Below are 27,210 nucleotides of genomic sequence, written 5' to 3' on the forward strand. Positions count from 1 at the left end.
ACTAAATACACATACGTAACGAGACAACGAGAGACACCTGGACATGACACACACGTGGCTCGGGGAGCTGATTGGGTAACACCAGGGACCGGGATGACAAGCACAGGAGGACATGATAAAACTTGATGAGACATTGACAAGGGGAAACACACAAGGAAAACATGACCAATAAACAAAACCAAAACACAGACCATGACATACCACATTTCGCACTGCAAATCCAAAAATTACGAAGAATATGTAAAGTATATCATAATATTCAAGACAATTTCACTATCACGATAAGTAAGAGGGGTCCGCGGTCAGAACTACATTCCCGCTCTGTGCTGCTTGCCCGAGCCAGCTATCCATATTTACATGATGTGGGTCGAAAGACTCTCGAGCTGTTAGAACATCCTGCCAGTAGTATATGCTTGTCAGCGTTATTTGATTATTTGTAGTGTTTTATGTTTTCATAACCCCACTTTTGTTGTATCTACACCATAAATTGACAATGTCCAATCTTATGTGCAGAACTGTGTTTCAGCTGTGTTTTTTTTTTTTTTTTTTGTACTCTATAGTGCAGTAAATAGTTGAGCTGAGTGTCTGAGCCAAGGCTACCTGTAAGTGCACACAAAGTTGTACAGTGAAACTGGAAATTAGAACATGGAAGTGAACTTTGAAGAGTTTAATGCGGTCATTATTTCTGTTTTGCGTTTATTGAGTGAATTTAACACACCGCCTGAGTCAATTTAATTCAAAACTCCAATTAAAGGCCAGCAATACAAGACAGAGTCATCCTCTCTGCACTTGCTCATACTAAACTTGTTAAATATCCATCCATCTATTTTCTATATCACCTGTCTTCATCATGGTCGTAGGCAGGGTTGGGAGGGATACTTTTAAAATGTAAAATGTATAGCGGCAGCTAGCAAGAAGTTCAGCGTAGCATGCCGCAGGATCGATTCTTAATACAGTTACATTTTTTTTTAATCTGATTACATAACGGCGGTACATGTATCCCGTTACTTCCCAAGCCTGGTCGTAGTTAAGTTTAAGCCTATCCCAACTGTATGTAAGAAAGCAGCGTTGTTAACGATAGGAATCGAGGATTGGTTCTTTTTGAAAACCTTTTCTTAGTAATTTGATTCAGAGGAAGCATTTATTTGCCTGCCTGCTGTTTCTGCTTATCGATTCTTTTTATGTTGCAAATGAGCAACAATTTAACATGCAAGAAGTGTATTTTGGCAATCAACTGACTTCGATTAACTATAGCCACTATGCTGCTGTGTCAGGCAGGCAACTACCCAGCTTCAGACGCTGGCACGACTGGAGCTGTCCAAATTTCTGGGACATGGTCGCCATTTGGCTCAAAGGTGCATTTTTTATTTCTGACAGAAAGACCTTGATCACAGAAACAATCTGGAATTGCAGCATATTTTCTACATTAATTATTGAATGCCATGATGCAACTGATGCTTGGTAATAAAAAAGCAGGGCGTGCCATAAAGGGCTGATTTACTAAACGTTTACAACCACATATGATAACTCAGCCATATGGCTTTAAGTACAGTACATTAAACTGAATGACAATCAATGACATAAGTGCTATATAAAGAATGTAGAGTGAGAAAACTGTATTGCTAGCATGTATTGCATTGTCCCCCTCTTACAGGTTATTTACTACCTTTTGAACATCTCAATCACTCCTTCTGTAAACACATTGAAGACTATTGACTTGTAAAATGAAACTGCAGACTAGTAGGAGTCTAATTTGATCCCCTGTAAGAGTCTTGGCAAACATAAGGTAATGCAAACATTAACCTCAAAGCACCCATAGTCTAGAAATTACATAACTCCATAGTTTCACGACTCGCGACAGCGATGCATTGTGAGTCCATTATATATACGTCCGTGCATTTAAAGCACTGTATTTACAGTATCGTACCACAAAGGGAAGTATAATAGTGGCCATTTTTGGGAATTTTACTTCATAAAAGTAGTTAAAGTTACTAATTACTTGCTATAAAAGTAACTGAGTTAGTAATTGAATTACTTAATTGTAGAAGTAATTCATTACCAGGCAAAATAACTGTTTTCACTACTTTAAAAAAATGTTTATCAGTGTTTTTTTGTTGTTATTGCAGTTTTTAAAAGACATTTTAAATTAGTAAAATAAACATATAATTTACATAAATTTGAATATTTATTGCACTTAAACGAGAGGTGAATCCTGGTTTGTGTGTAAACACACTGACTCCGATTGGCTGTCATGACTGCCAATTAGGAAGTTTGGGGCCTGCTGATGATGTCACGCTACAGGATTGAAGGGGGACGGTTTCGTGGCTTTGGGGATTGTATTGTGGTTAATGGTTATTTGGAGGGAAAACATGGACAAATTTTTATGAAAAAATATTTCACTTTATGTACATATTTTAATCTTGCAGCTGGTACCTACAGTGGGCAGAAACGGTCGGGCCATGAGCGGAAGTGACGTAGCACCCTGAGTACATCCCACCCCTTCTTTTTTGCTCAGAAATCATTAATACATACGGTACATTTAAAACAATCCGAAAAATGTAATTCTGTATTTTTTATGGAGACAAATGAGGTGAACCGAAAAAAAATGTTAACTGTTCAATTAGAGTTGTCGGAATGTGACATCATCGGACGGTTCTTGGAACCCATCCAGATGCAATCTTGCAGGCACGGACTTGCATATGTTTGTGCTTGCAGGCGGATCGTATCTGATACACGGACTGAACATATGTAAATCGGAAATCTGTCATCTGGTAGTGACAACGGAGCTCTCCCCAACCAGCAGCCCTTTTGTTGAACCAGATGGCTTAAGCAGTAGTCGACTAAACTAATAAATCAATTGTAACGCTACGCATTTAATGTACAATAATGGTACGTGAAAAAATAATTAGTTAGATTACTCTGCCAATGGGGAAAAAAACAGAGTTACATAACGCCAATGGTACGGCCAAAGTTCGTTTGTGGCCCCTGCCGCAGGTAAATGTGTATGTAGGAAACACTGCAGCTTTAGTGTCTTATTTTGAGAGCCAATCAGGGATTCCATTGATCGGTAAATTAAAGACATTATGGCCAAAACATAAAATGGGCATAAAAATGCAAAATATCGATCAGATTGTTGTGAAGTCTAATTAACACAATATACATCCATCTCCCGCTTATTTGGGGTCAGGTCACGGCACGGGTTCAACAGCAGAGAAGCCCAGCCGCTTCGTCTAGCTCCTCCGAGGGGGATCCCAGGGCTTTTCCAGGCCAGATGAGAGAAACAGTTTCCCCTAGCGTGTCTTGGGACGTCCCCGGGTCCTCCTAACCATGGGACATGCATGAAACACCTCACCAGGGAGGCGTCCAAGAAGCATCCGAACCAGATGCCCGAGCCACCTCAGCTGGCTCCTCTCAACGTAGACTATGAGTGCCTCCCGAATGAGCGAGCTTCTCACCCTATCACTAAGGGAGAGCCCAGACACTATATCCGGGATCTTGTTCTTTTGGTCATGACCCACAGCTTGTGGCCATATGTGAGTGTAGGGACGTAGATCGACCGGTATGTGTCCAGTACTACACAATATAAGACAAGTTTACTTTCACTTTATTATGAAGAAATTATGTGTGTAGCAAACCACTGAGAAATGTCTTGGACTTTTTGAAGCAAAGCTTTATACAGTAGATCGCTATTGTTTGATGCTACCGTCACAATAACCAGTGATCTCTTTCATTTGTCCTCACCTACTACAGGACTACAGAACGAACACCATGTTTAGATATTACGTCCTTTTTTTTCAACTGCAATACAATTTGCCTTCCTAATAACAGTTTCCCGCAGTTTTCATTTTCTTTAAAGCCACACGTTTACTGTAGGGTTAAAGTAGAGCAAAACAAAAATAAAGGTAGTGAGGGCGTGAGTCAATATTTCTTTGATAATTTTGTTGTCATTCTCATTTAACCCCATCTGAGACTGAAGCAGATTTTTTCATTGGACAACATAAAATTTGGAAATGGGAATTTATTTTAAAAATGTACAATACGAGTTGTACATTACGTAATGTTATGCTGTATCTGTCAAGCTGCAGCAGATCTGCTGCTCAGAAAGTTACTGTTGGCTAATAAATAAATAAAAAACTGAAATAAATCACCATTGCGTTTAAACAAGGAAATAGTGTTAAATAAACATTTATGCCTCCGTCCGTCCTAATATTGATGAAGAATAGCCAAACTTAGATGGCCATTTATTACTTTTGTTTTGTTCTTCCATCTCTTTCAAGGTTGGTGGTTTGTCAGCACAGCAGAGGAACAGGGGTGGGTGCCTGCCACATACCTTGACTCCCAAACTGGAACCAGAGACGATTTGGATTTAGGGACCTCGAGGACAGGAGAGGGTACGTGCAAAGAACATGTTGTGGGATAATAATCATTCTGTTTGCATTGTGAGGAATGAGCAACATAATTTCACAATTTCACATTTCAACTTCTGGCTGAGGGCAAGAACGAAATAAACAGCAGGATAGTGCTAATGTGCAATCACAGCCACATTTCCAGTTGCATATTAGGAACCTTGCAAACTACAGCAGTTGCATCATTGTGAAATGGCTCATGACCAAACTGCTTTGCACAGTTTTTGGCACTGTAGCAAATGCTTTTCTACTCCTAAGAGGCAGCAACTCTTGCAAGAGCCTCATTTTTATGTGATCTTAACCCTATAAAGCCTGAACCATGAAATATGTGACAGAAAATTTGGATTCTTTGTAAATAGAGCATGTATTGGTCCTTTTGAATAAATGTTTTTTTGTTTTGTTTTTAATCAACTTCCACATATGACTTTTTATTTGTGTCATATTTGATACATCCGGTCATAATGCTTTAAACTTGTACATTTATAACTGTCAAAAATATAATAATAAACAGACATATCAAGCATATTAGTACTGCATTTCCAAAAATCAGAAAGAACTTTTCCCACTATTAATAAGCATAGGTGTCTCTCCTCTCAATTGGTGCAATTTTGCAAGACTGGAAAAGCCATCAGCGGGGTGATACTGCCCTCTAATGGGTTATTTGTGCAATGCATGTGTCAGATCATATACATCAGGGTTTTAATGGGGGGAAAATATTATACACATAAAATAGATGGCTCAAAATGTCTTGTATTTAATAAGATACGTTTGGCTTATTAGGGTTAATGTTTAATCTGACTGCTGGGATGGAGCTTTTCATCACTGGGTCATCTTGCTCTGAAATTAAGGAAAGCCATTTGCCATAAATTATGTTGAAACACATAAGTATAAGCACACCTGCACATGTGGTGATGGATGTGAAACATAAATAGTTTACCTTCGATTGTGTGAAGGATGTATGTGTGCATATAATGTGCTATACTTTCACATTCAACTGTCAACATTTTTGTTGTTAAAATCTGCTACTATTGTGTTTTAGTCACGGTTCTGTTTTAGTCATTTTTATTTATTAATTATGACATAATAAGAGATGTAAATAATTAAATTACCTATAGCATTTGGCTTGGTAATTTGGATAATTGAGAAACAATAGCAAATGCCACCATTTAAAATAATCAAGTGAGCCATGGAGCAGAACTCAGTAGAACAAAATCATGTGATTGGATTGGGCAATAGCAAAGTATTCTGCTACATATTATAGCATATTATATTCCCTTAATTTCTCAACAATAGCACACACCTGTGTATTTTTGTTTTTGTTGTACAACCAAGGTAGAAATATGGCCTAAACCAGCTAAATCTGACCCACTCTTAATCCTGTAAATGGGTTCTAGGTGCATAACAGGGATGAATGTGATATTTTTTATAAAATTGAATTAGATAACTTTCATCAGTCCCACCATGCATAAATGTGTAACATTTGCTCTGTATAACCAGATTGAATTTTGTGCCTGCCTATATTGGTGAACGTAGACATTTTTACATTTTGGTTGATAACCTCATGATTGGCTGACAGTTGTTAATTTGCTGACTAACAACACATTTTTTTCTTACCCTCACCCCCTTTTTGTTGCTCATCATCATCTTCATCCTTATCATCAGTGACTAAAAGACGCAAGGCCCATCTGAAGAGGCTTGATCGTCGATGGACACTTGGCGGTATTGTCAACCGCCAGCAAAGCAGAGGTGAATTTTCAGACACATCTGATCCCTCACATGCACATGCTTTGACTGCTGCACTGAACTGTGTAAATCCATGGAATATACTACCTGTACAACCATCCATCCATATTCTAGCCCACTTTTCTTTAGGTTCACAGGTGAGTTTATTCCAATTGACTTGGGGCAGGAAGTAGTGCTCACGCTGAAATGGTCACCAATCAATCCTAGGGCATAGAAAAACAACTGTTCTCACTTGTTCACACCAACGGACAGCCTTGAGTCTTCAATATAAATTATATGCCTGCACGAAGAGAACATACAAACTTCATCCAGGAGGGCCCAAAGTGAAAATGGTAACCAGAAACCGAGGCATGCTAATTTACTACTCACTTGACCAGTGAGCAGAGAAGACAAACATTATTTGAGGTTAATCACCAGGTTTGCTTACATCACAGGAGGGATGCTGGTCCATTAAGTTGTAATAATACTCTCCAAATCCTTCATATTTTTAAGGCTGTTGCTTGGCAACTCTAAGCCTCAGCCCCCTTAACAGATTTTCGACACAGTAAGGTCTGGAGACGATGGGCTACTCTGTCTTCTTGACCGTTTATTTTGTTGCCTTGGCCATATGTTTTGGGACATCTTCGATTTTAGGCAACACACTTGTCTGTAAATTTTTTACAGTGCATTGCACCATCCATCTGGCTGTGAATGTGGTGAAATTGTCTACAGTTTGCAGAGAAATAGCATGTTGCAATCTCTATGCCAAAAGAAGGGTTAACTCTTAGGGTCACAGAAATTCCTCAAGCAACTCAACTTGTAGATGTACATTTCATCACATAGACCACAACCTTTACGAGGTCAGTCATTATGCTAGCGATTACCACTAGGAGGACAAACACTTTTTGAGGTCATTTTTTTAAATTCCTCTATGCTCCCCCACTTTTTCCAAATTCCATGTATCTACTAACTCAGCTCACTATTATTTAAACTTAGCATGATGCATATAATTCAAGTTGTTTTGGCAGACCCTACTAATAATTTTCAAGCATTATTTTTGTTTTTATGTCCTACTGCCTTATACGAGTGCTATGGTGGTTCACTCATTCATTTGAATAGCGCTTGATAAACTCATATAATTGTCTCAAGTAACAAAAAAACAAAACACTAACACATAATGTTCAAAAAATAATTGGAAGAAACAACCTTGTATTTATTTAATGCTACTACTGCTTCGATGGTCAGTTGTGTCAGTTAATGTCCTATCCTGTCTATCACAAATTCCTACATACAGTTTACTCTAAAAAGAACCAACTTAAATAATTGCTTCAATTGGTATTATTATCATTTAAGTTTAATTATCACTTCATTAAACACATTTAAGTTTAATTAATTATCAGTTCATTAAACAAATATTTTCAATTTGTATTAACTTAATTCAATTTAAACAATTATTTAAGTTGGTTCAACAATTATGTTTTTAATAATTGTCACACATATACATAAAATATTTCTATACAAATTAGTGCTGTCAAATTTAAAGCGTTAACTCAATGATTAATCACAAAAAATTATTGCATTAATCATGCTCAGAATAATCACACTATTAGTTTTGACCGCAGATGATCCTTTAGCTTGACAGCGGGTGGTTACGTTAAAGGTAGCACAGGTTGTGTTTGAGCAATAAACATAACTATATGCATTCAAGTAAAGCATTTAATAAATGTTTGTGTATGACATTCAGAATATTTGTTCATTTCAAAAATATTGGAGTATTTTTTTAATTTATAAATTATGCAAGTAATTAACTGATTAGAAAAAGAGGAGGGTGAGAGTGTGCAGTGGAACAATAAATGTTGAAGATGTCTTCATAACATTAAATGTCGAAAGAATTAACACATAACAGGGTCATCAGAATGGGCGGGCAAAAATGTTGATAAAAAGCCTTTTTAATGAAGTGATTAATCAAGATTGATCAAAATTGAATGATTGAATGATAACTATGTATAACATCGAATGACAACTTTTTTTGTAGGATGAAACTAAAACTGTAGTTCAAAACACAAGAGCAAATATTAAACTTCGCCAACATAGTCATGTAACAGATTTGATGTAGTATTACAAGAATTGTCAGATTTGATTCTCTATTATCTATAAACTGAATTTTGTGACCTCATTGTGGAATGTATGCTGAAACTGTTCTCATCGTGGTAGATATTGCTTTTATAGCGATCACTTCATATCAGGTGAGTCAGTTGCTGAGTCAGTTAGTCGTGTAGACGTAGCTCGATTATAGAGTTATTAAATGAAAGCAAAAGATGTGATTAGGCACTTTGTATATGGTGGCTGCAGCCGATGCTAATCGATGTGAAGCTAACTTCCTACCACATGCAAAATGTTTTGTTCATTTGTGCTGCTACGGTTTAATAGTTATGACACATTGAATTTAATAACTGACCAACAGTAGAAAGAAGACTTTTTACAGCATAAATAACGGCGGCACCGCGCATATCAGAAGATGCTAAGTTGCTAAAATTGCTAAATAACACTGCAAGCATTGCGTAAAACTGCTAATTTAGGTGGCATTTAGACCACATATAAAGGGAAAATCAACCTGGGTAGTACAAACTTGTAAAGCCTTGGTATGATCACATTTGCAAACACTCACTAGTGTAAGAAGGGGGGAATTTGATGTACCATCCATTGCCGAGTTGAAAAAAAGCACTCCTGGAGCTTCATAGGCAACAGTAATACCATCCAACCTACAGTATCTGTCTTGCGCATGTATATTATGTCCTTTTTATCAAAGCGAGTGTGAATTCTCTTGGACGGAAAGTTGATGAATAAACGCTAGTTTCATCCCTACTCGCCATTGTAGTCCATTCACACTGCACCACTACTTTCCTGCCAGAGGGGCGTGTTTGGGGAATAGTCACGTGACGTCCGGATCTCTAATTCACGTCAATACCACCATGGGAATTTTATTGTTCAAGAGCATTATGACAGGTGATGGTGATGAGTTCAGGCCATTTTATGCCCTCTGTGTGATTGAGGTCACATGTGGTCAGTTTGTCTTCCTGGTGTGAAATTGGAATCACATGAGTGGATTTGTGCTAAGATGCCTGGAAATGAATGGAAGTGCTCCATAGTGGCTGCTGTGGTCTTAGAGGCCACACCCTCTAATCTTGATGTGTTAGAGTTTAAGGGTGTTCAAAAGACAGCAAAGTGGGAATTTGGGCTGCTCAATTATTTATACCTTATTGTTTTTGCTTCCACTTGGACAACTAAAATAGAAAAATGTGGAGTCATTGTCTTCTCATTAACCACCTTTTCCCTATTTTACTCTTACTTGCAAATGGAGGCACCACTGTTAATGCATTGCAAGGTCAGTGACAGCTCTGTGCTGGCATTAGAGGTACACTTTGATTTAGTAGTACAGTACTGACAAAGAAAAAAAGGGAAAACAAATCACTTAAAATGTATGTGCTACAAGCAATTTGTTAATGGAAGAAAACCATTGTGTTCTCCAAGACACACCAATACTTATACTGCAAGACTGATGTCATTTTATTCTCTAATGACGACAAGAAGTATTAACATTGACAATTAAACAAGGGGCCACCCTACATTAAAATGTTCCTAATCATCTTATGGCCCTTTACAGGCTTTTTGATTTGTTACTGAGGTCCAAGTGACCTTGTTTTTATATTCAAGGTTTCAAAGTGCAATGAGAGCCACCTCGCCTGTGTGTTGGCAGGCAGCTTTGTATTATCGCAGAGTCATTGCTGACCTCAGGTCCCTCATCAGATTTATAGAATCCCGCTGAGCACCTACTCAGCTCGCTCTGTTGCTCCGTGTTGATCACCACATTTGTGTTGTTTTGTCTATATCTTAAGTGACGAGATTACGTTCATATGTATAGTCATTGGCCTGAAACAAAAAAAAGAAATTCCTCTCTCCAGCTATGCATCAAATGAAATGGTTTGTTGACTACAACGGCGTATTAGGGCCACATGTAAATATATATTTTTTAGAGGGTAGGGGCAATATTCGGAGAAAAAAGCTCGTCAATTTGACACTTTATAAAGTGGCAAATTTAGTCGCAAATTTGGCACTTTATAAAGTGGCCGATTTTGCGAGAAAAAAACTCAGAAACTTACGAGAAATACACGTAGCGTAGCTATAGTCTAATGTGAGGATTTGTTGGTGGTTATTGGAACACTGTTTATAAAATGAAAAGGCAGGAATGAGACAGATTCATTCTTAATTTAAACTTTACTTGTCATACACGACAACTAGTGTGACAACACTTCCTGATCCCCGATCAGCTGACTAACACTAAACAATCAGAGGCTAGCATACTTTAGGTAAATGCAAGTGAAGGACAAGAGAGCACCAGATTCGACACATCAATTAAGCTATTTGTACAAAAAAAATCCTAAATGTATGAATGTGTAAATAATAACTCTAGAAATATGAATGTACAAGTAAATATTTATTTTAACAAATTAACTTGAATGCTAGATCCTCAGGGTGTGGACCTTCGCAAAGCGAGGCATCTTTGTCGCTGGCAGTACCCAACGCTCCAAAAAGTGAATGCTTAACATCATATGGTTAATCTCTGCTAAAGCAATGACTATCTCCTTATATGAAAACCCGACCGAAAAGTATTGGCACAAACATCCGAGTAGTACGCTATGTGTATTTCTCCAAAGTTTCTGAGTTTTTTTTTTCTTGCAAATCTGCCACTTTATAAACTCACAAATTTGCCACTTTATAAAATCGTAAATTTTAGCACTTAGAAAGTCGCAAATTTACAAGGTTTTTTTCTCACAAATTTGCCACTTTATAAAGTTTTTCTCTCCAAAAATTGCCCCAAATACGCCGTTGTAGTTGACTGACACGTCATGCTTCCATAACGTTTCATGGAAACTAGTTCTTGCGTAATCATTTTAACAAACAAAAGTCAAAACAATGCCTCTAGACCTCAACTTTGGATAAGGAAGAGAGCAACTGCCACGCCCTAGAAATACAATACATTCACATCCATAATGTGCAATGAAAATACATACACACGCTTACATATTGACTTTGTAGATTTTTGCAGCAGCTATGTCATTTATTATTCTACATCCATTTACAGTTGCTCCCTCCCCCTGCATTATTCTCATCTACTTGCTTTTCTTTGAGAACCCATCTTAGTGGCCAGTCTATTCTGCTTTATTATTGAACTTGACTGCATGCAAGTAACATGAAGGTGAGGAATATCAAAGTCTTCTACTTATCATTCCTTACCCAAGAAAAACACCCTTCAAATATGACTCATATTTACGTGAGAAATCCATCTCCAATTGCAAAAACAAAAAAAAAAGATCCCACCTCTCAAGTAAATATTAAAGCTCCTATACCTCACCAGGTTCTTCATTTTTACATCACTCTTTGGATTGCAGATATTTATCACTAAATGTATTGCATTGCATATTAAAGGAGCTTCCCATAATAATTCAATGGAGCCACTAATCAATCACACTGCCACACTTCCAGGAAGTCCAATCTATCCTACCCTTGCCTCTTCCTCTGCTGCCTGCTTTCACCATCTTTACAGTTTATATACACATGTCCAATATTCTGCTGCCTCCCAATAAATGAAAAATATGGTAAAGAAAATAAAAATGGTGTACAGTTTCCTTCAAAGAGCATCGCGATGCACGACATATGGGTTATCTGAAGGCGGACATTTTTCTTCCTAACATCTTTAGGGACACACAATTGTATCGTGTGTTTGCTGATAAAGAAATTCTGTATGTCTATATCAAGTTAACAGTGGTGTCCAAACTACAACCTGAGGGGCATTTGCGACCTGACATACATTTTTCAATAGCCACGGCGTATTCTAAAAATGACATTTGACTTGGTCCGCAAATTTTCTTCCACTTTCTACTCTGTCAAGGTCCAATTTATGAACATTAATGATCCTCAAATAACTGTTTTTTTAAAATGGTCAGCTAGCTACAATTTGCTCTTTTTTGTGGCCATAGTATTTGTACACTGTTCAGTGCAAGGGTGGATCTAGTCTAGTCTAAACTATTGTAAGTCAACCTTAAACATTTTTTGACAATACTGTATGTCATATGTGACCTCACTAGTCTAAACATGACATTCTGATTAATATTACATTTGTGGAATATGAGTTGTGAAGCAAAATCCAGCCGTTTTTATCCGTGTCATGGGGCGGCCATTTTGCCACTTGCTGTCGACTGAAGAAGACATCACAGTTGCTCAGGGCTCACCTGTTTTCTGAAGGTGCACTGTGATTGGTTGTTACCCCAGACCTAAGCAACAGTGATGTTGTTTTCACTCAACAGCAAGTGGCAAAATGGCCGCCATCTGATATTGAAAAAAAACTGCTGGATTTTGCTGCTTAACTCATATTCCACTAAGGCAATATTAAAGAGAATACCATGTTTAGACTAGTGGGGCTGCATAGAACATATTATTATGAAAAAAAAAGAATGGGGTTGACTTCCCCTTTTTCTATTTGCCTTATCATCTTGAAGAGAAAGCTATTTTGTAGCAGTTTTATAATAGCTAGAAAATATTAACAATATATAATTGCTTGTGTGTTTGATTTCAGTGTGTTTAATAAATAAACAAATTTCAAAGTGGCCCTTGTATTTTTCAGTTTTTCTGTATGCGGCCCTCAAATGAAAAATTTTGGACACCCCTGAGTTAGATGAATGCTGCATCAGGGTCTAAACCAAATGCCTCTCAAGTCCCAGACACAGAGGCCATTACTGGGAAAGGGGCTGTTGGCTATCTGTAAGGACAAAATTGAGGGGATTGTGTTGTGATCAGACATGTTGATATAAAAATTAAACATGGTTAAAAAAAAAGTTAATCCAACCTCCATTAAATAACCAATAAAAGACTATTAAATACTAAATTAAATTTTACTTTGTTTTTGTTTTCTTCTTCCTCAACACCTATTTGCCTTCAGAGGAAAAATATGTCACAATACAGCCATATACCAGTCAAGGGAAGGATGAAGTCAGCTTCGAGAAAGGGGTCACCGTAGAGGTTATTCAAAAGAACCTTGAAGGCTGGTGGTATATCAGGTAAGTGCCACCTTGGAATATATATATATTATATATATATATCCCGCTACTTTCTTTTCCATCATGAGGGCGCAAATTGCCTCGCTCTCGTTCTGTCTCTCCTACTGTAATTGGGCTCACTTGGTTTGTTTTGCTCTGCCTGACGCGCTTGCGCTTTCTTTATAGTGTGCCCCCTTGTGAACTGATGGATAAGCCGCACCTTTGTATTAGCCGCAGGGTCGAACGCAAGTGAAAAAAGTAGCGGTTTATAGTCTAGAAATTACTGTAGATTAAAATCTAATAAAATTGTAATCATCCTGAATGACTGGGGAAATGTTTTATTTTTGGGGCCATATCGCCCAGCTATAGGTCAAAGGTTCAATTGTAAATGTCTTGTACACGCCCAGTGGTTTTGCATATTTCCAATTAATTCTTACTTACTGAGCAGTGATTCACATAACAAAATATTTTTTTTAGAAAAACAATTTGGGCTCACTTACGGTAACATGGTAAGGACTTTATATGATATACAGTATGATGCATGATTTTATCGAGTATGTGCGCAAACACATGATTAGCATGGAAGGTCTCGAGAGAAAAATAGCGGCTGCTGGTCCCAATGCTTTCAACTTGATTCTCAAAACATTTTTTTCCCCCAAAATTTTTTTGGGGTGTGTTATTGCAGTGTGGCCATTCTGCTTGCACTAAAGCTCTCCTTTTGCCCGCAGATATTTAGGGAAAGAAGGATGGGCCCCTGCGTCCTACTTGAAAAAGCTAAAAGACGACTTCTCCCCTCGCAAAAAGACGCTGTCAGGCCCTGTGGAAATCATCGGCAACATCATGGAGATTAGCAGTCTTTTACAAAAGAAATCAGTCAGCGAAAAGGATATCCAGACAGACGGCGAGGGTAGCACCACGCCCGAGCGCCACATCTCCAAGAGCGAGATCAGCTTGCCTATGCCCTTTAGCTCCGAGATCAATGCCGAGACAGGCAGGAGGTTGAGCGCAGGCCGTGATACCAACAGTCCATGTCTGGGAATTGCAGCAGCGAGCTCTGCTCGAAATGAAGCCAAAGCGAGAGGCGAAGCAGGTTCCCCGGCCGTTGCCAGAGTAGCACCACACAGAGTGGAAATCGGTGAGTAATATTGTATCTTAACTATGAAAACTCTGAATGTGTGGCATTTCATAGAGTGTACACTGTAATAAAAAAAATAAAAATAAAAGTGTACTATTTACTTGAAAAAAACCTTGTTAAGTTTTTCACTTAGAAATTCCAAGTACATTTTACAATGAGATTCTGAGTTCATTTTACCAGTTTATTATTATTAAGTTACTCAAGCGTTGAGAAACAAACTCATGACCTTCACCTTGGGAGACACCCACTCTACCACCTGAGCCATGCCATTTTTGCTGTTTACCATTGTACTGCATTGCTGGTGTGTCCAAAATGAGACCAAAAACGGGAACAAGGATTCCGCCTGACATCATCAATATACTAACACTCAGCAGGAGCGGCATGGCTCAGGTGGTAGAGTGGGTGTCTCCCAACCTGAAGGTTGTGGATTTGTTCCTCAACCCTTGAGTAGCTTTTTTTAACATGTACCCAAAAATCTCTTTGTAAAATGTACTTAGAATTTCTGAGTGAAAAAAAACTACAATTTTTTTCAAGTGAATATTACTCTTTTTTTTCTTCTTTTTTTTTTTTTACAGTGTGGATTTTATTGCTGAATATGAGCATTCAATTTAAATTAAGTAATTTTCTTTCTGTATAGGCTTTGACTCCATAGGTAAGCTTCATTGGTTCTCTAACTAATGAAAACTTAACCTGTGAGAATATAACATGGGTTTGTTGTCTGGAGTTCCATTCTGCTCACATACTAAATCAATTCATTTGGTTTGCTTTGCTAGTCTAGTGAATGTTGCTCTAGAACTTTTAGTAATTTCTAATAATTATCATCAGTTTTATTTTTATTTTTTTTTAGGGTCTCCAAATCTGAGACAAAAACCTCCTCCAAGGAGAGAGACCAATTTGGTAAGCTTTTTCATGAAGCGCTTTTCATGCAGGGTGCAATTATAGCATGTACTGTACCAGCTAGCACGTCCGAGTTTGTATTTTGGTTTGGGCCTTTTGGTGTGGATTTTTCATATTGTCCTCCAGGCTTATGCAGGTTTTCTTGAAGTACGCCAGCAACCCAAAGCCCCCCAATCCAAAAACACCAACATAAGCAAAGGAATTGAGAGTATGTCATCTGCATACGTGGATGCTTACCTCACGTTGTTTAACCCTGTTATAAAGCAGCAGAACCGTCTCCATGCTTACTGCAAAGAATTAAATAGCACATTAACTTGCATGGAATGGGAAAGACTTAATATGTGAGAAATAGAAACATGAAATACAAATAGGCACATTTGCAACACCTTTCTTCATTAATCTAAATAATTTACTGTCTTTGAATTGCTTGTATTCTTTATATTATTTACACGGAATGCATTATCAAACAATATGTTGTTATCTCCACCAACGACAACTGTATGTTCATTGTTTTTAAGGGGTTGCAATTGCCTAAGCCACCAGAGCCACCTGCTGTGGAAGCCGAGTATTACACCATTGCAGATTTCCAGTCCTCCATTTCTGATGGCATCAGTTTCCGTGGAGGCCAAAAGGCTGATGTGAGGGTTCATAAACACATTATTAGTCATAATGTTAGATACCACTGCTTCTTTTTTTTCAGGCTGATACCAGTACAGCCCTTGAGTAGTCGCCAATACAGATACCACTAGTATTTTTGCAACAATAAAACAATGACAGATAATTTTAAAGAAAGACCATGCATTCCAATAAAGCATTTTTCTTTAAAATTGCATGAGATTAATGGCAACATTCTATTCATTTAATCTAATTATAATCTCTAGTTCCTGGTTGTAAAATGCTCACAAGGGGGCCAATACTGGTAGCGGCTGCCGTCGCGAGTACTAATACCTTGAAATAAGGCCTGGTATCTGTACTCGCCTATCCCTAATCATGATTGTGGATAATTGCAAGATGTTACACTGATAGTTGAACCAATAAGAATGCCAGCTGTGTTTTTTGGTAGTTTGTTTGTTTATTTTTGGTGTTTGCAGCAGACAAAAATCTACATCCACGAGACTCATCTTAAAAGATGAAGATTATTCAAATTCAGCCAGGGTGTCCAAAAATTGATAAATGTGAATATTTTTAAATATTTTTTGTCGGAAACAGTGCATTTTTCAGTTTTTGGGCCACACTTTGGTATATTTTTTGTGCATAAAGAAAACAATTTGTTTTCTTTTACTCCCAAAATGATCTCCTTATTTTACAAATTTTGCAGTGTACTGAGAGAAAAAACACATTTCAAGTTAGCTGTTATTCAAGCGAACACATCTCTTTTAAATGGGGAACTGCAAAAGATTACAGAAGTATAAAATTGATATAACAAGATAAAACCAACAAAAATGTCAACAAAAAAGCCTTACCGTATTTTCCGGACTATAAATCGCTCCGGAGTATAAGTCGCACTAAGCCTAAAATTAATAATTAGTTAGAAAAAAAACATACATAAGTCGCACTAGAGTATAAGGCTGTGTTCAGACTGCAGGCACATCTGATTTCTCCTCAAATCGGATTTTAGGGCTAAACTGTTTTTAGCAAGTGTCCAAATCCGATCTGGCCCTGTTCAGACTGAGCCACATTATTGACCCATCCGACAGGTTGCTGTAGCAACGACGTCGAACAGAGGCGTCGCCCAGCGCGTGTAGTGTTTGACCTCATGTGACTCTGTTTACTACTTTGTACTTCCCGTTTCTCGCAAGAGCATTAAGCGGTTTTCTTTTATGTTTCTTCATTTTATTTATTTATGTATTTATTTTTTAACTCTTTTACTGCCAAAAATGTTAAATGACGTTTAGTAAAAACCTACGGAGGGCCGCCAAGGACGTTAAAAGACGTTCTCCAATTTTTTAATTTTTTTGGGGGGGAAACGGGTGGAGGAAAGCCTTGGCCAGCTGTGGTGAAAGTTTCAAGCAGATCTAGTTAGCCTAGTGACTATTTTTGGCCCCTAGATGGCAGCGATGACTCTCTTTGGACAAGATTGGGTAGGCGTCAGTAGAAGACGTGAGGCGGAGCTAGAGGGGACAATGGCTGGGGATGGGAAGCGAAAATGGCGACCGGTTGCAAGCAGCTCACGCTTGAGCATTTTTTTCAAAGACGAAAAGCATCGACCAGTGCTAAAGAGCACATTGCTGACGACTATGATCATCATCGATGATGATGATGATGGTGACTCCGAGGTTGGAAGCGTTGACGCGGCAGTAGAAGACGTGAGGCGGAGCTGGATGGCTGAGGAAGCGAACAATGGCGACCGGCGACGAAGAGTACCCCGAGTCCAATGCATATATATATATACATATATATACATATATATACATATACATATATATATATATATATATATATATATATACATATATATACATATACATATATATACACGTATATATATATACATATATATACATATATATACATGTATATATATGTATATGTATATATATGAAATATAGAAATGAAATTTTGGTCCAAAACAGAGCATTTGGGTGAAACTAACCATTTTCTATTGTTGATTACTGAAAAACGAAATAAGGTAGAAACAAACTTTTTTTTTTGATTAAAGATGAGAGTTTAATCTTTCATTTGGTAGTATGTGTGTTTCCATAGTCCAAACATATTTTTTTCTGTGGACCTTGAAAGATCAGTCAAAATGCTTAAATCAGCTGGCACCCACAGCATCCCTTTTCTGAAAACGGTTGGCAGTCAAAGAGTTAATGAGGAGCCAGATAAAGAAAATCAAACTGTGCTGTTTTAAAGAGTGTCTTCTTTGTTGTGTAGGTAATAGAGAAGAACCCTGGAGGTTGGTGGTATGTGCAGATTGGCGAGATGGAGGGCTGGGCGCCATGCTCCTACATCGACAAACGCAAGAAGCCCAACGTTGGCCGTCGAACCAGCACTCTAACCAGGCCCAAAGTCCCACCCCCAGCCCCGCCTGTGAAAAAACATGATTCTGAGGAGGCTCCTCCTCCCACCACATCCACTCCTAAAGTAACAGACACAGTAAAAAGATCTGTGTATGAGGAACCTGAATATGATGTTCCTGCAGTTGGCTGTGAAGGTGAATCGGATACAGATTCTCTCAAAGATGAGCGTTCCTTGGATGTTAAGATTAGCAATGTAGTCAGCAACAAGTATCGCAGTTCACCACCTTCAAGTAAAGCTTCCCCTCCTGTCTGCAAAAAATCCCCAGTTTTCACCCATCGAAGGGCCTCATTCAAATCCGTCGAAGAAGTTGCCAACGAGGAATGTATCTATGAAAATGATGGCTTTCCCCCGACTAGTAGGAGTGAGGCAAAAACAGCCAACATGTCCAGTGAGGCCAATTCTCCAAGGACCTACCATTCCTCTACAGTTCCACGCAAACCCTCTGGATCTTCACCGTTGCCTGGTCACTCTGCAAAAACAATGACCCCAGAGATGAATAGGAGAAGCCAGACTCTTGGTAGACATATAGACATGCACTTCCGGTCCCAGGAGAACAGTCCCCATTCCTCATCAGACGAATTGAGTCGAGTCTCCAAGAAATGCACGGGCATTAGTCAGGATGTGGAGCGGAGAATAGGTCAGAGCCCTTCTACTAGACCGAAGCCTTCTGTCAGACCTAAACCACTCTTAACGAAATCGGAGCCTCAGAGTCCTGAGAGGATGGACATCGGTTCCCTGAGACGCCAGTTGAGACCCACAAGTCACGTCCGACATGGACCCAAGCCTTCTCGAGGAGAAGACTCTGAAACAGCCTCTGTCATATCATCTGAGGAATCTATGTGTTCACGCAGTACATCAGATCTTTCATCTGTTTACTCCAAAAGTAGCTATGGAGACTCTGACGCAGAGGGATCCTGTCTCTACCGCTCCCTGGATGCCTACAAGAAAGTACAAGAGTCTGAAATCAGCTTTCCGGCTGGGGTGGAGCTGGAGGTTCTGGAGAAGCAAGAGAGTGGCTGGTGGTACGTGCGTTTAGGTACTGAGGAGGGGTGGGCGCCATCATACTTTTTGGAACCTGTCAAGCGAGTGGCTGATGCCACGAAGCGAGAATCAGATGGACATAGCAGTAAATCCAATAGCCTTGAGAAAAATGAAAAGCATGTAATGGCTCTCAATAACGTCAATATTCAGGGTCTGACCCAGCAGAATCAAGGACTGAGAAGGAACATTCCGCCGATTCCTTCTAAGCCTCCCGGTGGCTTCTCAAAGCCATCTGGGGTGGTTAATGGAAGTGTGCGGATGAGAAATGGGGTACGCCAAGTGGCAGTGAGGCCCCAGTCTGTATTTGTAACATCAACGCAGCCAGCTAAGGATACACATTACATGACGGGATCTCTGAGACGAAATGAGTCACTTAGCAGGAGTGACCACTATGGCTCAGGTTCTGCCACACTTGGTGTCCACCGAAATGCCTCCTTCAGCACAGTGCGGCCGCACGTGGTCGTCGAAAGTCAGACAAGACCTGCCGAGCGCTCCAACCTTGGGTCCTCAGTTAGCGCATTCGGTAGTGTACAGGATCCTCTTGGAAGATTTAGCCAGCGCAACGGCATCCCCGTGTCCACAGTCCGTCCCAAACCCATAGAGAAGAGCCAGCTGATCAAAAATAACCTTGGCAGGGATGTGTATGTATCCATCGCCGATTACCGTGGAGATGAAGAGACGATGGGCTTCACTGAGGGCACCTGTTTGGAGGTCTTGGAGAGAAATCCCAATGGTTGGTGGTATTGCCAGGTGCAGGACAGCCTGCTTCCCCGTAAAGGTTGGGTCCCATCCAACTACCTAGAGCGCAAGAAATAAAAAACACTTATACATTTCAGTGTTGATGTCCCTGAGGAAGTGGGTGACATCATCCCTTAAGAATGTTACCCACAGTCTCCCACAAGCAATACGTCCTTGAATATAGCCTCTCATAGAGAAAAGACAGAAGGATGCATTAAGTGCTGGGTTATTAAAATATATACAAAGAGGAGTTAAGTATTTTAACTGGGAGAGAAAGCAAAGGATTGGCCAGATTTGTTAAGGACAACCTTAAATCATGGTACGAAAAGCGGTTTTCTATATTTCCATCACAGGATGTGATGGTTGATAAGTGCCTTTTGTATTTCACCTAAACAGAAGTACTAAATTGTGGATGGAAAACTGTTACACCAACCAAATCTTTTAAATGTGCCATACATCTTTTGAACACCACCACTTAGTGGCTCCAATTTCAAGTTGAAACAACTGTTTCGAATCTGCAGTGCTAATTGATTAAGCCTCTTAGGGAAGACAAATGTGTTTGATTGGCTGGGAGTTGTATCATTTCAAGTTCCACTGATCAAGCAAAGAAAAATCTAATATCTGTTGGTGTTATTTTGTATGTTTGTGTTAAATGTCTTGATTTGATAAATTCCTTAGATAATTATTTCTGCTTTCTTGTGACATCACTAATCTGCCAACAAGTTTTATTATAAAAGTAAAAGCTCTTTCAACGCTCTACAATTTCAAGTGAAACTTGCAAATCACGCATTAGTCTAATGAGTCGCCAATCGTGGTGTTGTCAATAATCAGTTGCGTTTTTATGCCAAATGTTTTGGCCCAGGTTAAAAAAATAAATAAAGAAATAAATGAATACATTAACACATCTAATACGTAAAATTCAAAAAGAATAAATAAGCCATAAAACGTCTGTTGAGTCTCAAACAGATTATGACTTGACCTTGCAGGACGGAACCACCTTTTTGTGGGTTGTTCATATCCTGAAGAGAAACGGCTATTTCCTAAATGGTTAATAGTTGTTTTTGTTGTGTTGTATTTATCGTCTTTCAGAATATTAGACTGCTGTTGTGCGAATGCATTAAATAAGGACTGGAAATGCCGTCAAATAATTAAATTCCAGGAACATACTGTATATATGCCCTTCTATTGCATTTAGCCCAAAATGTGAGATGGTACGAGTAATCAAAAGTGTCCCACAAAGTACATCGAATAACATTTCTGAAGTGAAAAACATGAAAACCTGGAACAACTTGATAATAAAAATAGAATGTGTAGTAGTCAGCGATGGAAGCAAATACTGACACACTGACACCTCTATTTGACATTACTCACCTTAAAGTGCTTTAATGCAGACTGTTTTTTGTTTTTTTCAGTGAGCTCTTGTCATTGCCATTTTGAACAGGAATGCGAAATTTCAAACTGAATTCACCTTTTTATACCCAAATTAGAGCCGGCACTTGGGGCTGCTCTGCGAAGTCAGACATTAATCAAGCATCTACTATTTTTTTCTCTTCTGTTCGATAATGTAATACCAAATAATAATAATTTCGTATGGTAATCAAGAAATTATAATTCTTTTTTTAAGCATGAAAATATAATTTGAATTCAAGAGCTTCTGTCATGGTCTGTTAGGGACTATTACAGAAACAACAAACAATACAAACAAATTTAAAGCAAGTATGCGTGGTATCTAAATATCACAAAATGGTATTTGTTGAGCACTGCAGATGAATATTTTTTTAAATAATAAATGTGATTTTCATACACTCTACATTTAAGAGTTTTTACAGCTTACATGGCTGATGTTCAAGACTGCTGAAATACATTTTCTAATGAACAGTGCTAACTTTATTATTATTTGTTTTCTGCTGGACAGTATTATTATATATTTTTTAAATACCTTATCTGCTAGATCGCAGTTATCTATTTTGGCAAAACTATGTATGTTTTATTTTAATTTAAATGTGAATGCACAATTACAGTAATGAGGAATGAAGTGGCTCTGTTTTGTTGATTGGTGCACTTTAAAACATGTTTTTACTGGGCATTGATCTTAAGGTTCAGTGAACACTCGGCATACTAGGATTTTTACTTATTTATATTTTTTCACCTCAAAATAATGCTTTAACATAAGATTCCCTTTGTGACAGTAAGTGCACGGTACATTATGCAGTTTGGTTAAAATTGTGCAATACACAATAACTGTGGCTATAAAAATGCACTACAAAAAGCTTTTGTTATTTGTCTTGTCCACACACTTACCAGCTAGTCTACCTCAGTGCAATGAGAAATGCACTGCTGGTCAGTGAGTCTAACATAAAACAACAACAACAACAAAAGTTACAATAATTGAATATGTCACTCTTTTTTTAAACTGGGATGTAGCTATAATGTTTGCTTTTGTTTGACTATATATATATATATATATATATATATATATATATATATATATATATATATATATATAAAGTAGATTTTTTTTCATTGTATGCTGCAATTTTTAACAAACCATGAGCACTTCTTTCCTCGTTGTTGTATTTTACATAATGCCGGATTGAGGTAGACATTATTTATTGTAAACAGCTTCATAATTTATTGGTTTGACAATCAGTTTCATTATCCACATTAAAATAAGGGGGGGGGGGGCTTCAAAACGTTTGCACAGCAACCACAATTGTAATGTGACAGGGAAGCATATTGCGATTAATGGATGAGAAAAGTCACTCATGGACCAATGATTCAAAACATCCTCTCTTGCCTTAAGGCATAACAAGACGAAGGCATTATGTAAATGTGCTTCACGCTTTAACATTTTTGCCAAAGCGCGTATTATACAATATATCATGTTTTGTCTTTTTCTTTTCTTTTCTTATCAAGCTAAATTTACTTGACTGATTGCAAGGGAATTGTTTGTCATTGTTTTTTATTCTTACCCCCAAAACAATTATATGCCCGAGAGAAAATGTGCAATAGTAATGCGTGGAGGAACATGATTGCAAGGCTAGAAAATAATAATAATAATAATAATATGAAGGTGATTTCATGTTGTGTGTGGTTATTTGCTGCCACACAACCACTTATGGGCTTTTCCAATGATTTCAAGTATGCCATCTGTATTTGTCTAAAAGAGCAAACATGACAAACTATCACATTTTCATCCAACTAAAATCCATACTCATTGGACCAAAGCAATTGTATGTGACACCTTCTATTCTTGTACCTTGGTGGACTTGACATATACGAACACGTATGAGAGTGTATGCTCATCCTTCCTGGAACTATCAATGGACAGAAAGACAAGACCGAATGCCATTGGCTTTTTTTTTTCTTTTTTTTTTTCCTGTTGACATTGTTGCCACCTGGGTCTTCTTCACGGATGGAGAGTTGTGGCATCAGAGGCCTCCTCTGAGCTGTCACCTTTGTGCCTGAATGGAATTTTGATATTTGCGTGGTTTGGTTTTCCCTCCTCTTTTACCCTTTATGTTGTCTCCTTACCTTCATGGATGTGTTATTGGCATTTACAGCTTTGTTCCTTATAACATTGGATACTGTCCGTGGTGGCTGTAAAGGGCACCCACAAAAAGCAAAAACAAAAAAACACCTTAAGCCATTTTAGTTGAGTATTTTAAGTCAAGGGGACAAGTTTTATCTACCCTCTTCACACTCACACGGAAATTGAATCTGCAAAGTATGTCTAATATCTGTTGTTGAATTCCACCTTTGAGTTCAACATGAATCCTAAAACATTTTGAATTAAACATATTTTTCACAATCACCTCAACATATCTCTCAAATGGTCTTTAAAATGTAATCCATTTAACTAAACCCATTGATGCCAGGCGAGCGTGGCCGCTCTTCTCCCTTTAATGTCCTAAAGTGTAGTAAGGTTTATCCAAGACTGACATTGTTTTATTTATTCTTTTTTTTTTTTGAGAGCTCAGTTTTATTCATTTTGCAGCCTTCTCGAGTCATGTCATCATCATTTGGTCTTTTTTTTTGGCGCTTGTGTGTGTGTGTGTCCGTGCGTGTGAGTTTGTGCTCTTTAATTCACCTGAAACCTGTTATAAATCCCAGACCCTTCACCTTAACCGGTTATTCAGAGTCCCGCCAGAGTCGTGAAGTTGTCAGGAGACCAGAGGAAGGATCAAAGGAAAGAAGGATGAAACAAAGTGAAATCAAGAACCAACCAGACACCACTTACCACACAGTAGTTATCAAACCAGAATCTTTCTCCAACCCCAGAAACATCTAAATTCCAACAGATTAGGGAGACCTCAAGAGACCAGAGGAAAGACTAAAGGAAGGAAGGATAGATGAAGACTTAGATTGTTTTGCTTACACTGAATCCTAATTGTGCCAAAGCCAAGTGGAGGACTTCAAGTATCGTGGTCTTGTTCACGAGTGAGGGGCAGGATAGAGCAGGAGATCGACAGGCGGATTGATGCAGTCTGCTGTGATGCGGACTCTATCGGTAAAGTGAGCTGAGTCGAAAGGCGAACCTCTCACTTTACCGGTCAATCTACATTCCTACCTTCATTATGGTCACGAACTGTGGGTCGTGACCGAAACAAGATCCCGGATGCAAGCGGCCAAAATGAGTTTCCTCCGCAGGGTGTCCAGGTTTTAGGTGATGGTGTAAAAAAATAGGTGTTAATATTGTCAACTTTACAATCAACTCTGATTGACAAAGTTGCTCACTGTAAGATGTCAAATGTGTTAAACGCAGCTCCTCTTGTGGCATGAAGTCATTTACTGTCTCACAAGTGTCCCATGAATGGCCGTTAATGCAAGATGTAGTCAAGTCAGTTGGAGTCGGCTCCAGCTTCCTGGTGAAAAGGATCGGGGGGAATGAATGTATAGATGGAGTTGTCAAAGAAGCATTCATGTACTGTCGAACCACAGAATAACTGAACAAATGGTTCTTAGATGTGAATAGCTTTTGTTCTCACATGGAAATAGCATTGAGGGTGTGGACATGATGAGACTGAAATGGATAAAAATTTGTTGGAGTCATTGTTGATGGTATTAGTATGCGGAATGAGTGTCATAGGTACTGTATGCATATGCATGCGGCAGTTAAGACTAGAAAGATAGGACTGATTCATTTTTAACTATTGCATATTTTTGATTGTAGGCAGAGGGGCAAGTAAAGCTTTGGGGGGAAATGATCAAGCATGTGTGGCAGAAAGCCCACCATGTCTTGGAATTAGGCTGGCTGTCAAATTCCACAGTCGTATTCCAACATCAATCATCACCCTATCATGGATAGTGTGGTGACCTTGTGCCTCTGGTACCATTAAGAGCTCAGCTATATTTTGGTGTAAGAAGTGAGCTGTCAAATGTGACTTATATTGACTGAGTGCTAGAAAGTGGAGAAGATTGATGCGTTTGTAGAAAAACAAAACCGCTAAAACTGATGACACATAACGTTGTTTTATCAATTCTCGTCCATCTACCACCTCCCTTTGTGTTGGACTCATTGGTGCCTCTGTATTGTTTTTTTTTTTTTTTTTAGTTTGAAGCATAATTTCACAAGTACTTGGAAACTCCTCAAACTTTGGCTAAAGTCAAAATGTATTTGTCTGCAAATGTCAATGAATCATCCAGTAGTGAGTCATCAGGTGACAAAACAAAAAACTTGATCTGTCTTGTGAAAATCTTCTAACCTTGATCTGATGAGGACAAATATGAAAGCGAAGCAAACAGTGGCCCCTTGCTATCAGAAAACGTTCTGCACTTGTGCAATCCTTTGGAAATGCCATTTTCTTATCTACCATTTCAATTTGATAAGTCATTTGTCTTTTTGTATCTTGTACATGTTTACATTGTATCTTGCATTGCCCAAAAAAGATTAAATGTGTTATCTTGGTTGTTTTGTTCTTTATTTATTTAGTTCTTGCACCTGCAGCCACATGTTCTATCAGATATGGAGGCACTAGCTTGTCTGCATGGTACATTCACATATTTGTGACAGCTCATTTGCATATTGGGACAACGTTTTTTCTATATTGCAGCGAGCTAGAGTCTATTTGTTATGTAGAAGATCAGATCAATACATACAGTTGTGCTCATAAGTTTACATACCCTAGGTGTATGTAAACGTATCATCACAACTGTATATATCACCATGCACCTCTAGTTGGCAGGCATACAGTTGTGCTCATGAGTCACATAACCCTAGAGTATGTAAACTTCACAGCCCAACTGTAGTTACAGTCAAGAGCCAGAAAATGTTCAGTGTGATGGTGCTTGTATATTCTAGGGGTGTCAGGCGATTACAATTGTTAGTTGCAATTAATCGCATGACTTCAATAGTTAACTCACGATTAATTGCAACTGTTATATCTGTTCTAAATGTACAATAAAATATTTTTTTCTGTTTTCAAACTCTTGTTGAAATAAAAGTAAAAAAAAAAAAGTTCAACTAATAAAAATATGGCTGCATCTTTTAGTCATTGATACAGTAATTTCATAATAATTCATAAAATTGAGTTAAAATTTATTTTTTACTGTACTGTAAAAAATTAGTGTGATATTGATTTGTGTTGAGGTCATTTTTCTGCCACTAAATGGCATGATTGCATTTGTAAAACATTGGTGACAGCTCTTTTTTTGTATTTTTCTTTCTATATTAAAAACGATCTAATCTTTAACATGAAGTAACTTGTGAAATTCTGTAAATTTTTTAAATTGTAATATACCAACTTGACCCCAGTCTCCACAAATACAGGGTGTCCTCGAGTTAAGTTGTATGTGACCTACGTCAATTCGACTTTACGGTGCCAGTGCCTCGTCCATAGCACCTTCTTTTCCGTTAATTTCCCACAGTAATTACGCCATTTTAAAGTTGTGTTGTTACCTCCAGCAACAGATGTCCATCATCAGCAGGTCGGCTCGCCATCAGGGGCGTCACATTTCCGTGTTTAAGTTTGAATTAGCTCCGCTCTGCTGAATGTCCGTGCGGAAACACAAAATATTGGTTTCGCGTCGCACAAATATGTTTTTAAAAATACTGTACAAAGTATTTTGATGTAAATATCTACTTTAACGGTGAAATCTGACTTAAGTCCAAATTCGGATGCCATCGCCAGCGTAGGAACATAACTCGGCCGTAACT

General features: G+C 38.3%; 1 protein-coding gene across 7 annotated transcripts in view; it reads left to right on the forward strand.

The window, feature by feature from the left end:
* The window catches only part of sh3pxd2aa (SH3 and PX domains 2Aa), a 118,339-nt gene extending 92,376 nt beyond the window's left edge, over positions 1-25,963 (forward strand). For 2 of the 7 annotated variants that reach the window (XM_077570918.1, XM_077570920.1), the window contains 8 exons: positions 4,278-4,391; positions 6,069-6,152; positions 13,126-13,243; positions 13,951-14,357; positions 14,995-15,009; positions 15,205-15,254; positions 15,773-15,892; positions 18,129-25,963. In XM_077570918.1, coding sequence (XP_077427044.1) covers positions 4,278-4,391; positions 6,069-6,152; positions 13,126-13,243; positions 13,951-14,357; positions 14,995-15,009; positions 15,205-15,254; positions 15,773-15,892; positions 18,129-20,132 — 2,912 coding nt within the window. In that variant the 3' untranslated portion in view covers positions 20,133-25,963. The remainder of the gene's footprint in view (positions 1-4,277; positions 4,392-6,068; positions 6,153-13,125; positions 13,244-13,950; positions 14,358-14,994; positions 15,010-15,204; positions 15,255-15,772; positions 15,893-18,128) is intronic. The other 5 variants (XM_077570919.1, XM_077570921.1, XM_077570922.1 and 2 more) reach the window with 3 other exon arrangements.
* Positions 25,964-27,210: the final 1,247 nt, after the last annotated feature.

This window comes from Vanacampus margaritifer, chromosome 7 (assembly GCF_051991255.1).
Source record: "Vanacampus margaritifer isolate UIUO_Vmar chromosome 7, RoL_Vmar_1.0, whole genome shotgun sequence".
NCBI lineage: Eukaryota > Metazoa > Chordata > Actinopteri > Syngnathiformes > Syngnathidae > Vanacampus > Vanacampus margaritifer.